The 13,114-nt window shown below is 46.2% G+C and overlaps 1 protein-coding gene across 1 annotated transcript in view; it reads right to left on the reverse strand.

The window, feature by feature from the left end:
• NDE1 (nudE neurodevelopment protein 1) overlaps nucleotides 1–13,114 on the reverse strand; it is a 225,811-nt gene that overhangs the window by 187,283 nt on the left and 25,414 nt on the right. The window contains exon 2 of the mRNA XM_069647124.1: nucleotides 7,229–7,357. Within this exon, the coding sequence (XP_069503225.1) occupies nucleotides 7,229–7,314 (86 nt within the window). The 5' untranslated portion in view covers nucleotides 7,315–7,357. The remainder of the gene's footprint in view (nucleotides 1–7,228; nucleotides 7,358–13,114) is intronic.

A 13,114-nucleotide genomic window follows, 5' to 3' on the forward strand; every position in this document is an offset into this window, starting at 1 on the left:
ATAAAACTTCAAGCCATGAGCAACGTCCAGCGAATGCAACGCCCTTTTTGCTGGTGACGACGGATTCGGGAAGAAGACAGGCAACACCAAAGGCTGGCTGAGGTTCAACTCCAGAGGCACTTTCGGCATAAAGGTGGGGTGTGTATGCAGTAACACCCTTGTAGCGTGGAAGGAGAAGTACCGCTGTTAGCAGGACAAGGTGGAGGGAATTAGGGAGAATTCTCAGAAATGTGCTAACAGTAAGCAATTCACAGGTAAATCCATTGTAAATTATTCTATTTCAGAGAATCAGTTACAACATCAACACATAGCAAGCAAGTCCTTTTCAACACTTGTTCTATTTTCTACTCGGGGGCCCTATACTTTAGAGGTCCTTCCCGATTCTAAGACATGAGTGATCTCAGAGGCAGAAGGGGGGCGCTGGTGGTGCAGTGGCCAACAGTACACAGGTTAGGATAAGGCACAGATGCAGGAAAGTCAAGAGTTTCAGGAATTCTTGTCCAACAAGTAAGTACAGACTTCAGAGTTAGTAAAAGTGTTCAGGGGCTCCGTAGAAGGCTCCCTAGATGCATTCCAGTGTTAGGCCTGGGCGAACGGTATAGGCAAAATCCCAACTACACAAATCACCACCCTAGCCACAAAGGAGCAACACACGACTAAGTATTACCCTCAGCCATACAGTACCTTAGCAGTGAAGAGCTTGCAGACGGACATCTTCACTGTGCAGCAGCACTGGACCCGGTCTCTGGATTCTAGGTGACGAAAGAACAGACACCGGATGGGAACTTGCAGCAGTAGTCGACAGAAAAGGCTCTCAAAGGAATCTTCAGTGCTTCTCACAGATCGGTGGATTTGGCACCCCAAAAAAAAAAATTAAAAAAAAAAAAAAACAGATGTGGAACGGTCATCGTCTGATAGATTTGCCTCGCTGTCTCGGTCCAGCACTCGGTAAGGGGACTTCAAGGAGTAGAATCCTGCTTCTGGGGATCAGCAGGAGTCCGAGGTTTCAGCGAGATTCGTTCACAGGAAGATGTTGCACAGCACTCAGGGTCGAGGTCCCAAGGTATTGGCGGTTTGCAGCCCAGGAAAGTCAGAGCTCGTTGTGGGATGGCTCAAAATGCAGGTCTTTTAAGACCGATTGGTCCCACCAGACCAATGATCAGCGTCGTCATCTTCGGGAAACCCAGGTCGCATGGAAGAAAGGGTCAGCACAGGTTGTGGATACACCGCAGACATCTCTAGTCGCTGGAATCAGTTACAGCTGTCTTTTCCTCCTCATCTGATTAAGCTCCAGTGTTAAACTTTGTTAGCAATATGTATTAAAATGATAGGGTTTGGAAGTTGTTTAACATAGGTTCTCTAAACAGATTGCTGCAAATATGTTCTTTCTAAAGAAGCCCTTAGCCTGCAAAAACACAGAATCTCCTTATTAGGATTCATCTGTTCACACATGCTGCATGAAGTAAGGTGAAACCATGACTGGAGTTCAATTTTAGCCCTGGGTCAATGGCCTAATGTAAAACTATATGGGTTGTAAATGTATAAGATGTATAAAGATGTGCCTCTTGTCAATGGAGAGACAGGAGACTCAGATGGTCGTTTGTAAACCATGTTGGGCACGCTTAAAGCAGAATGCTTATATAAAAGCGCTATATAAATACGAATAAAAACAAACCACAACTGGACTACAAGCTTCCAGATCCAGACCAGTTATCCAGGCATCGAGTCAATCAGCACACATGGTACATTCAAACTTTGGGGGGTGGTTGTCCTAAATCCTACCGGATAGGACTGGTTCCAGGCAGCCATTCCAGAAGACAAAGGGCTGCAGAGTTTGACTCGTCCCTTGTTTTTTCCGGCTACAGACACTCCGATGTCTACACAAATGTCTCCCGCCGAAAATAAAAACCAAACCTCCTCCTCCCAGTATGGCAGAATAAGGACCAAGAAAGGACAAGCACACGAAAAACAGTAAAAAAAAAAAAAAAGAAAAGAGCCACCATTCTGGATGAATGTGACCCTTCCTTTACTGCAGGTGGGCGACAGCTTGCGAATAAAAATAAAGTAATAAAAACACACAAAAGTCAGTAGGACACGTCCACCACCAGAGTAAGCTTGTCACTGTAACATAAAAGTTACAGGAGTAGGGAGAAAGGGGATACAATGTAATGCGCACCCCTCCCCCAGCAGTGCACATAAGGTGGGGTTTGCCGATCTCACAATGGGGATTGTAAAAAGGATAAAAAGTACCCTTCTACCCTTGGGAACATTAGTTCACACAAGAAACTGACGAGGAAATAAAAAAGGGAAGTCCAAGTGCAGAAAGTGCACTGGGCTTCAATAGGAAAATGCAGATGCCCAAAACGTTATAGGAAAATAGAATTGCAAAAATAAAAATATGGAGGGTATTAAAAATTACACCAAACAAATTTAAAAGTGTGACCGAAAAAAATAAAATAAACTTTTTTTTAAAAAAGAAATAAAAAAAAAAAGACTCCCACTAACTCAGGAACATATCAAAAAAATCCACAATTCCAGCTCTAGTACTGAGGGTCTCGCAGGTGAGGGAGAATTAGCATAAAAATGAAAATCTAACTAAACAGGGGGCAAAGCTTCAGGGGTCTGCAGCGGCTCAGCTGCTACCTGAAGTACCCACCAAAGAGCAGATTTCAATGGTGTTTCAACACCTCCTACATTTATCAATGTTACATCATAGCCAGCACCCATAAGCAGGCTAAGACTACATTTCCCAGGAAGCAAACTGCAGAGCTAATCCACTGGCTAAGACTGTTCCTCCTACCAGCCCAAGCACATATTTGGTGAAGAGAGAACAAGCCGCTCACTCACCTTGCAGCTTAACGGAAAAGCTAAACCCAATCGCCCGCAGACTGGGTTAACGCTGATATGTAGTCACAATGCATTTCCCCATGTGGGAAAATACTTATTTTCTGAGAATAGGCATGAATACAAATAACTAAGGCAAAAATGAAACAAATGGAACAGAATTAGTTTTATTCTCAGAGACACAGGTTTTATTATATAGTTGCAGCTATTTCCACATGGTCGTACACTTGCCATGGGATCCACCTGCCCTCTCTTTAGCCATCTGGGTCTGGTCTCCTCTATTCAGAGGCAAGCCTTTATACATTTTCACAGCTAAATTTGCACTCCGGCCAGGGTATGCAACATACTGGGGGGGTTGATTCATGGAATTTGTGCGCCGAAAAACGGATATTTGTGTGCCATTCTGCCCGCAAATCCCCATTTGTTAAACTGGGATTTGCGGGCAGAATGGTGCACAAATCCCTGTTTTTTTGGCGCACAAATTCCATGAATCGGCCCCTAAAACTTGCTCTGTAAGCAAAAGTGGGCCGGTGAATCCATACATAGTCATTCACTTGCATTGCAAGTTAAGGAGTTCTAAAGCAAAATTCGTTCAGGGTCTCGTTTCAGAGAACCTATGTCAAGAACAATCTTCAAAAGCCTACAATATTTAATACATACCCCACACCAGTTCAAAGATGGAGATAGCGTCCCACTCCAATAAAACCTTGTGCACTGAGATTAAGCCTATGATGAAAGGAAAGGATGCATACCAGTCACAGGAAGCCCACAATACTTAATTTAAAGATGGATGTAGGAAACCTAGCTTTCCCAACCAGTCGGAGTGCATGAAGCAAGTTACAGACCGATTACAAATGGTTCACCGATCCACGGGTACAAAAGAGGCTGAGAATGGGCAATAGGGGTTACTGACGAGGAGGACGCGGTATGCTCTTTGAAGCTCTACGGAAGAAAAACGAGGCCACTACCAGAAGGGGATTTGAAGACACTATAGAGAGACCATGCAGAGTGTGGGAGAAACACTTGAAACCTCTTTGTTAAGATGGGTGGACTGGACTCACTCAAGACTCCCTCGGAGATAGGAGGAAGAGGACAAAGTTATGGAGGAGGGGTGTTGAAGGGCATAGAAAGACATGAGGGGGTAATAGCTTGGGGTATTTGCTCTGTCTTGCTTGCCATAAGTATAGGGCACTATGGCCCTGGGGAACTGAAAGAGTGGAAAGAGGAAGCTGGGGGCAGTTTTCTACCAGAAGAACTGCTTAGAACTTTCTATTTTAGGGGACAGTAAGAGAGATTAGGGGATATCCAAGTTGGACAAAGGGCTGAAGACTTATAAAATACGCTTTACCCAGTATATAAGAGACTTAATAAGCTTAGGATGGAACCTTTTGTTGGACATTGTTAAACTGGCTTTACATTAGAATGGGGAGGGTTCGAAACTGAGGAAAGCTGCAAGCCATTTCTCTCCTGCTTGTAGCTTAGAGTAGCCTGGGTAGCTTGAAACCAAGAGTTACCAGGAGTGACTTTAGGCTCACCAGGCCAACTGAGTCTGAACAATCAACTATATGAATGCAAGGCTTTATTTGAAACAAACTATAAATACACATTTAAAGCATGATGGGTCATAAATAAGAGACAGAATGATAGGCTTGCATCATTATGTGGAAGTTCGATTTGCAGAACGCTATGCATTAGCTACTGGTTCTCCAGCGGCAGCCACTGGACACTGGTTAATGCTGGACACCCAGGAGCTGGGTTTAGTTCCTGCTTATCGAATCTCAGTTCTGAATAGGTAACCAAAGGGGGGGAAAAACATTTGTTTTTGAAATTTGGCTAAAGACCAAGAAGATCAACTTCAGGTGCGAGGGCATGACTACCAGACCCCAGTTTTATGGGACCATACAACAGGCACTTTTCGCCCCAAAGTTGTCCCTTATTGTTAGCCCCAGGAGTTTATAGATTCCAACCTTGTTAATGAGATTCTTAAATAACATTGCAGGGCATAAATGAGTTTCCAAAAGTTGATTAGCAGAGTTTGCCAATTAAAATGTTCTTTATTGGCAAACAAACCCATTTAATTAGCAATGGTATGCCAATATTTTTAATGTCACCAGAAATTGTTTGTACTAAAGACATAAAACGAGCAACAATACAGCATTTCTGTGCACCACTCAATTAAGACATTAGTGAAAAAGTGTCAGGCCTTGCAAATTCTTTAAAATTCAGCTAGACCTGCAGGTCTAGTAACTTAGTTTACCTACTCAACCTAAGAGAAATGCACTCGACCCTTGACAACAGATGACAAAATATGTAAATGCACTTTCTGTAAAATGGTGCAGCCACCCAGAGGCCAACCATGCACGGTGAAACTAATTTATTTACTACAAACAAAGTCAATATTAAAAGAAAAGTTTCAAACGTCCTCTGTGAATGGTACTTGCCCTTCATAAAATCTACTTGACTATGAGTGGGCGGGTAGACTTTGCGTTCCCTGGATGAGTTCTGTAAAAGGTTAGCTGCATGAATAGACACATGGATACGATAAAAAGGCTCTGAAAACAGTTTGGCCACCTCACATGTTTGTGCTACTATACCAGGCAATCAACGCTTTAGAGTGAGGCGAGCTGCATTCAAAGCACTATGTTGGGCCAAGAGGTTGGGGGACGGTGGTAGGACCCCCACCCCTATATAATCAACCCACATAGCATAGTGCAGGACGCGAGCAAGACTGGATTTTGCATAGAGGTTATTAACCATAGTTAGGCGACAAGGCCTGTGCGGCGAATGCAGCATTTCATGCACTAGGCCCCAATAGAGAGACGAGGGAAACCTCCAGCCAAGCCCGCGCTCCCATGAAGACAACCCACACCCCCAAAAGCCATAAAGCTCATTCATTGTTCGAACAGTGTTGCAAAGATGTTTTTCTACCCAAAAGTAATGTGCCCTACTAGGCCGCGATCACAGACTGGTGCCTGGTGTGCATGTTTATTTCACATTGGCCAAAGCCTGACCCGGCTCACTCGCAGGCGACCATGAGTTAAAGCCCATATAACTGACTAAGCCCCAAGATGCACAAATTCCATGTCACCAGGTGACCATCAACCCTAAAGTAACAAGTAGTAAACGTTCAAAGAGAACAGACATTGCAAGTCTGTGAGCTACAATAATGATTTGTATTGCGAGGTGCTGTGAGGGATACATTCTAGTTCAAAACGAGGGTGGAGACCTTGGAGACGGACGGCTCAAAGGGGAGTGAGTGAAATGTGTGTGGAGGTCAGCGTGCCCCAGAACCAAGCGTGCCAAGTGCACAGTATAATGAAGTAGGATTGTGTTAGGAGTATAGTCAATTTGTTCTTTGACCTTAGTTTGTGAGAAGCTGATCTGCGCATTACCAAAGTGATGGAAGACGGACGGACTGGGCATCTCTTTCGGAGCAGGCTGATCATGTATAGGCGCACACCAACCAGCCGTGCAGGTTTTCACTGTATACAATGATGTAACCTATGACACTGTCTCCTAATAAGATTCTGCTTGTACCCTTTTTCCACAGAACATTCTTGGCAGAAGAATTTGATGTTGGTCTCATCTTTGTGTGTGATTTAAACTTGTTATCCTTAGAAGATCGACTTCGGCCTTTTCCCCCTAGCGGGTTGTATTTGTTCTGGTGTGGAGGAGATGACTACTGCAGTGTACAGAGCAAGATAGCGTGGAGCGGGGCCTGAGGGCAAGAGAGGAATGCCGGGTGAGCTGTGCTTTCATTTAACAGGCTAACTTAAATAGCTTTCTTTGCTACACAAGTGTCAATTTAATTAGCAAACCTACAGAATTGCATAGCAAATTGCTATACGACATTGCTCATTTTATGCCTTGCATTTGTCAAATAACTCTCACATCACTTCTCCGCAGCCTACAGGGGGTAAAAGCTCACATTCAGACATGTATAAGCGGAAAAACAATTTCCTCAATTTATCTAGGGCATAATGAGTTGGATAAGGCCTACCACATGAGCACATTCTATGGAGGTCTAGTGTACTGACTTTTGAACCTACAGAAAACTGGGATCGATTTTTGCCTTCATATAAATGAATTCAGGAAACAAAAAAAGAAAACGTTCCTGGGCCCAAATTGTGAGGTGTAAAGAGCTGACAGCACAATGTCTAATACTGTCAGTGGCACATTCCAAAAGCTCCCCACACCAACCTGGTTTTTGGATTACAGTCTGACCTGAACGACACATATAAATGTTCAAGATGTCATGTTTGTGATGCTCCAGTAAGGCACTTCGATCATGTTTGTGCTGGGTCGGTGCCAATAAAAACACCACAAACCAATGCATTTGAAATTCAATCCCCCGAACCTCTCCCCTACCACTCAATGAACTTACCACTGCTTATATTTCACAGCTAGCTCTTTCCAATAGCTAATTTCTTCCTCCAAAGAAGTGAAATTAGATCTTCCCAACTCCTCCATGGCGAAAATTCCAACAGTTCTACAGCAGGCATTTCATTTCCTCCTGAAAAAGAATATTTATGTCACTGACAACTGTTTACTGTTTGCAGGCCGCAAAACTTGTTCTTTGCCTCATTCAATTATCACAAAGGCGTCATTAAACTGCCAAATGGAGCATACAGGTTGACTCAGCCAGTCACTGGGAAAATACACATACGATAAAGGACACATAAAGGACACTTCTAGAGTTTCTTTTAAGAGCGCAAGAACGACAGAAAATTGAGATTAAAAAAGGTTTTCTATGCATGCCTGCTAGAATTCAAACTCGTTTACATATATGCACAGTCTGAGGTCAATATTTCTAATTTAAATAAGGCTAACTGGACACATTTGCCAAAACGTCTTCATTGCATCGTGATCGCAAAGAAACAAATAGTCTTTGGATTTCAGACTGAACTGTCTCCAAAAAGAAAAAGAAAAAACATATATATTTAAAAAGAACAAAATACCACACACCGTAGTACTTTGCTGAGGTTATCACTGTGAAATCTGAAAAGCTACATCATGCTACTTGGACAGATTTAAATGCGTTCAATCTTGACATGGCTTCAAAATGATACTAAATTCAGACAAATGACCTCCTTAGCCCTCTGCTATTCTCCAGCCACTAACGTCTACATTCAACTCACCCTGTGTACCTGCATGAAAGTTAAACTAATTTATGACAAATGCATTATCCTGGTGAGGTCATGCTTCAATCCCAATTACTCCCAATGGCACTGTACAGGTGGAAAGTGAAGTATCTTGAGACAGATATTGCCACACAGTTTCTTCAATCATAGAATTACACTATTCTGTCCCTTTGCACCTATCCCACAATTCATGGCCATGCAAGTAGGACACTCCAATGGACATTCCACACTTTCTCTGTGTGCCCCTCGTCACGTCTGCTGAGCAATCTCATACTCCTTCATCTGGAGGCCTACAGCTAAAAGGACTAAAGATTGTACATTGAAGGCACGCTTGAGAACTTCAAGCCAGGCACACAAACAATTCAGCAATTACCTGAAGAGTGCATAAGTAGACGCGGAACACAAAGGTGGCGTATTGTTGGCACACGCTTTTAACACAAAATAAGGAAGAGCCCTACCAGTCGCTATAAGAGGGGTTTCCTTGCCTCAAACAAAACGAAGGATGGCATCAAAAACAAAAAGTCACTTTCCTATGTCCCTAAACCATTTCTGTCCCTTAAAGTAGGCTACACCGGACGCCAAAGGGAGGCTACCTCCTTCTGGATGAGTTTTAGGCAGTTTGTGAATGATGGGGGAATTACCCTGCATCCCTGTGCATGACCAAGTTTTTTTTTTTTTATTGTTCCACACAGATGGGGAGGAGTTCCACATACCCGCTCAGGTGATTTGCTTATAGTTCCAAAAACTAAGGTGTCTCCCTTCCCCAAGCCTCTCTCAGGCTCGCTTTCAATAGTACCAATATTGTCTGGATTTCTACTAAAGGATACACCTTCCTTCCTCTGGTCTTCTCAAAACGTGTGTCTAAGGATCGCTCTCACCCTAGTCTTTTCTGGACGTGGTAAAATAATCTCTCTCCCTCTCCTTGTTTGGTCTTCTGTATTTTGCCAAAGAATACCTTTCTCACTACTTGGTCTTCTCTTCTCGTTATGTGGGTCTCGCTGGGGTGTTCTCTCGCCCAATAAGTCCTTATTTGATCTCTCCGCTTGGTCCCAGATGGTTCTGCACTTCCTCCAAACCACAACCTCTAGGGTATCCCAGTGCTTTCCCAGTGCCCCTCTGCTTACGTTCCAATTTAGTCAGCAAGGGTTCCGGTCCTCAGCAAGACCGGTAAGATTCTTTGGCTTCCCCTGGGCTCTCATGGTCTGCTTTCGGTGGCTCCGTCACGCTGGTTTCACCCCAAACCCGCCTGGACCAATCAGGTGGCTGCTTTCCTCCCACTGGACGTCGGAGTCCCCAACCTTCGGGTAAGTCTTGGCTCTTCTCTGCCTTTTTGGTCCCCGCCTTACTGCTCCAGGCATTTGGGTCTGCAGGGCGTCCTCTCTGCACGGCTTTGATGCCCAGCTTGATACTCCTCTGGGGCAGGACTGACACGGAGGAGAGTATCCGTTTTTACTGGCAGATTGACTCTCCGTTCTCGGATAGCTAGCATGTTTGTCTTGATTCCGTGTAGGGCTCTTCATTGCCCTGCTGTTCTTCGGGACAGTACTTTTGGAGTCATCCATATTCACTCTTCCTCATCACAGTATCACCTACCTGATACAGGGCTGCTATGTATGAGGTCACTAGCAGAAGAAAGAGGAGCCAGAGGCAGGGGGTGCTTAGGCCATATCCATGTTGCTGGTGAGCAATGACTGGTGCCATGGTGTTTAACATACCGCATTCTCCCTCAGTAGTCTGGTAACGCAATTAAATCTCATTACTCCCTTTAGCTACCAGATTCGAAAAAACGAAAAAAAAAAATCATCTTAACCTACAGAGTACCCCTCTTTTTTGGGAGCACCAAGAAATGTAGCATTTTTATAGGGTTCTTGAGGAATTCTATTATTGGGATTCTTTGCATTCCCTTTGTGAGTCACCTAAAGATTCTATAATTTTGATGGCTTCTTGAGAGTTATTTTTTAACCTCTTTTGTGGCCAGAGTAACTCCATTGCAAACCTTATAATTTTGGTTTTTAGGTAGTGCTGAAAGTGTAACCTATAATCCAAAACTATGGTCATAGTGGCTAATTACAACTATGAACCTGTGTCACATTGCAGTGTGGGAATAAAGACACTCTTGTGCAATCTTTTTCATACAACCTTTAATTTAACAACTCAACAGAACTCCAGAGCTGGAAGGAGCTGAAAATGCCCTCGGTCTTTGGTGCCGTAATATAAAAACAGCTCTGGCCTCTGTTGGCCCCCTCCGTGTTTAACAGTTCTTGTCTGCTTGGAATATAGGGGCTGCAGGCCAGATGACCGCTAAAGCGCTGACTGTCCCTCTTCTTCCAGCCTTTCAAAGGGACCGACTGCTCTACGCCCTTACGGAGAGGAGTCCTATGTATAGTATGGGCCCTCTCTTCAGCCCTGTTCTGCCCATCACCTCTCCCTGCGCAAATATCTCTGAAGGGAAACGAATTAGTACCTCAGTCTTGGGGTCTCAGTCCCGAACACAGCTGGTCGTCCTCTGCACTCCAACGGTGCACGAACCGGCACCTCTGGTGTCTGTCCCTCCGCCCTGAACACGGGCTGCTCCTCAACAGTGCTTCAATGGCGCCACGAAAACTCCCATTTCTTGCAGTCTTTGGACCAAACGTGGGCCGCTAACCAACAACTTCCTTCTCCCTCAGTATGCCCAATCAAAGCTTCCCGCTTCCTCTCCCTCCTCCTGTCAAAATAAGAGATAAATCACCATCAGTCCTCTGGTCCTTCCCGATTCTCTGCTGTGGCCATCAGTCACTTCCCTTGTCCCTCCTCCTCCAGCCAGCTTCCCACCCTTCCATTGTCATGGTGCTCTGTGCTGCCTTTGCCCCATCAGGGTCTGCCTCATTCTCCTTTGCTTCTACACAACCTGCTATATCGGCTCTTGATGAAATAAATATCAAGTGTACCTTTAGCCACTTGATTTGTAAGCATTACATGTCCTTTCATCTGTTCCTTTAACCAAATTCCTCACAAAAACAAGCTTTGGCAAGAACAGTTGTGGCTTTTGTATAGGAATTTGTCAGGCATTGCTGTAATATGTGCAGGTGCTAGCATAATTTGCCTGCTGTTGACATTTTATAGCAGGGAGTACCATTATAGCAGTCCCTGGAAAATGCAGATTCCAGGATTACACAAAAGCCAAAACTGTTGTGTTTTGGCAATACTGGTTGGGAGGTGTTGCCCTAGTACCCCATATGGCTACCAGTGCAGCCCATTTTGTCCCCAGGTTGATTATCACTCTGCATGTGCACTGTGGAGTAGGCTGGTGTTAGCTGGAATTTAGTTTTGGCTTCCCCAGGGCACTTGTTCCTGGTCGTGGCTATATTGCCTTCCTGTATAATCATCCTCGAGGTGGGGAGTCTCCCAGGGCTTGAGTGACAAGTAAATACTACTCCAACTCTGTTCAGTTTTGGCCCATCCTGGGTCATCTCCATCCACTGCTCCAGTTTTTTATTATTATTTTTTCTTAAACAAATATTATTTTAAACAAAACACACCAAGCATTACAACCATTTAGGACGTTCATGATCGATATTAAGGCATCACATTATTCAGTGTTATCATCCGTCCTCCCTCCCTAAAAACTCGAGCCGTCGTATCCGTGCCATCTACCTTAAGGTCCAGTGCCACTTTTAGTTTGTTCATTGCCAGGCAACTTTCAGGTACGCAATCGCTGCTAGCACCTCCTGGAACGTGCCCGGGCTCCTCTACCGCCGTGGTAGTTTTGTCCTTACTCCTGTCCCCTTCTGCTCCTGGAGGTGTCTTGGCATATGCATCCAGCGTGGGCTGTTTGTTCCTGGGTCTGACCATTTTATTGGACATTGTGCCGTGCCGACCAGGCGTGAGCCAACAGTGTCACTCCACTTGCGAAAGTCAACGTGGCATCGGGCCACTCTTAATGTGTAAGGGCCGCTTCAGCCGTATTTGGGATATACACCTTCTGCCCGCCGCACTCCTAGAATGGGCTGTGTCCTCCCACGTACTTGTGCTCACGCAGTGTTCCGCTGGCCCCTGCCGTGTTTTCTTCAGTAGCTGGTGGTCAGGTGCTCACGCTGGCTCAGCGCTCCTTGCCCCTTGCCTAAATAAGATGCCTTTTTACGTTTTCTGGGGTTCAGCAGGTGCTCTGGGGTGAGCCTCCTTTTCTTTCTCATGCAGCTCGTAATGGGGTTCCACCAGATTCGGATCCTGCTCGTGCAGCTTGGTGTGTTGTGCACTCAATTTGGGCTGTGATGTGGGAGCCACGGCTCCAATGGATGGCACCAGCTTAGGCGCAGCCTCACTCCGTCCGCAGGCCAGGGTGCACTATCCGAGCCCCCCGCCGGCTTCTCCATTCCCCACCACCAGCCCATGCGCAGCGGGTGGCTCACTGCGCTCCTCGGCCCCTCCCAGGGCCGCATTCGTGCCTTCTTGGATTCGTTACGCACTGCCAAGGGGGTCAGCAGAGCACCCCCCCTCGGGGAACGTCCACCTTCCATCGGTGCCTCAATTTTCGGGGAGGCAATTCCCTGCCGCTTCTGCGCCCTCTGTCTGGCCTGTCAGGCCTCCCCCCGGGGAGTCAGGGCCCCCGCCAGGGGTGTCCCAGCCCAGTTCCGACTCCGTCGCTGATGTTGTCCGGGTCTCGGTTGGGGCCCGCACTTCTCGGCCCACCCAGGCCCAAACACCACGCGAGCCCCCGCTCCGCCGGGTGCCGTGTGTCCCAGATCTGGTGCTTGGCGACCGCCGCGCCAGTCGCGTAGATTTGCAACACCCTGTGCTCGCGGCACTGTCTGGAGCAATCCTAGATGGTCCTCTCCTGTGTCCGGGAGCCGGGGTGTGCCGGGGCTCCTGCCACCCCCTCCTCTTGTCCTGGCCTCGGGGTCCGCTTCACACACCACCGGGCTCGCCACTGCCGGGTCCTCGAGACGCTCACGGGCTGAGTGCTTAGTCCCTCACAGTGCCGCGGCAGGCTCAGCAGAGCAGTGCCAGCCCGCGCTCTCGGCCAGGGCACTTCGGTCAGTTGATGACCCTTTGTTCTTAATCCGCCATCTTTTCACTTTCCTGTCTCGGGAGCTCGGCTGCACTTCGGTGGTATCAATTTACCCAGTTTTGCACGGATCTGCTTTAAA

Source organism: Ambystoma mexicanum, chromosome 2q (assembly GCF_040938575.1).
Source record: "Ambystoma mexicanum isolate Mex_15411 chromosome 2q, UKY_AmexF1_1, whole genome shotgun sequence".
Lineage (NCBI taxonomy): Eukaryota > Metazoa > Chordata > Amphibia > Caudata > Ambystomatidae > Ambystoma > Ambystoma mexicanum.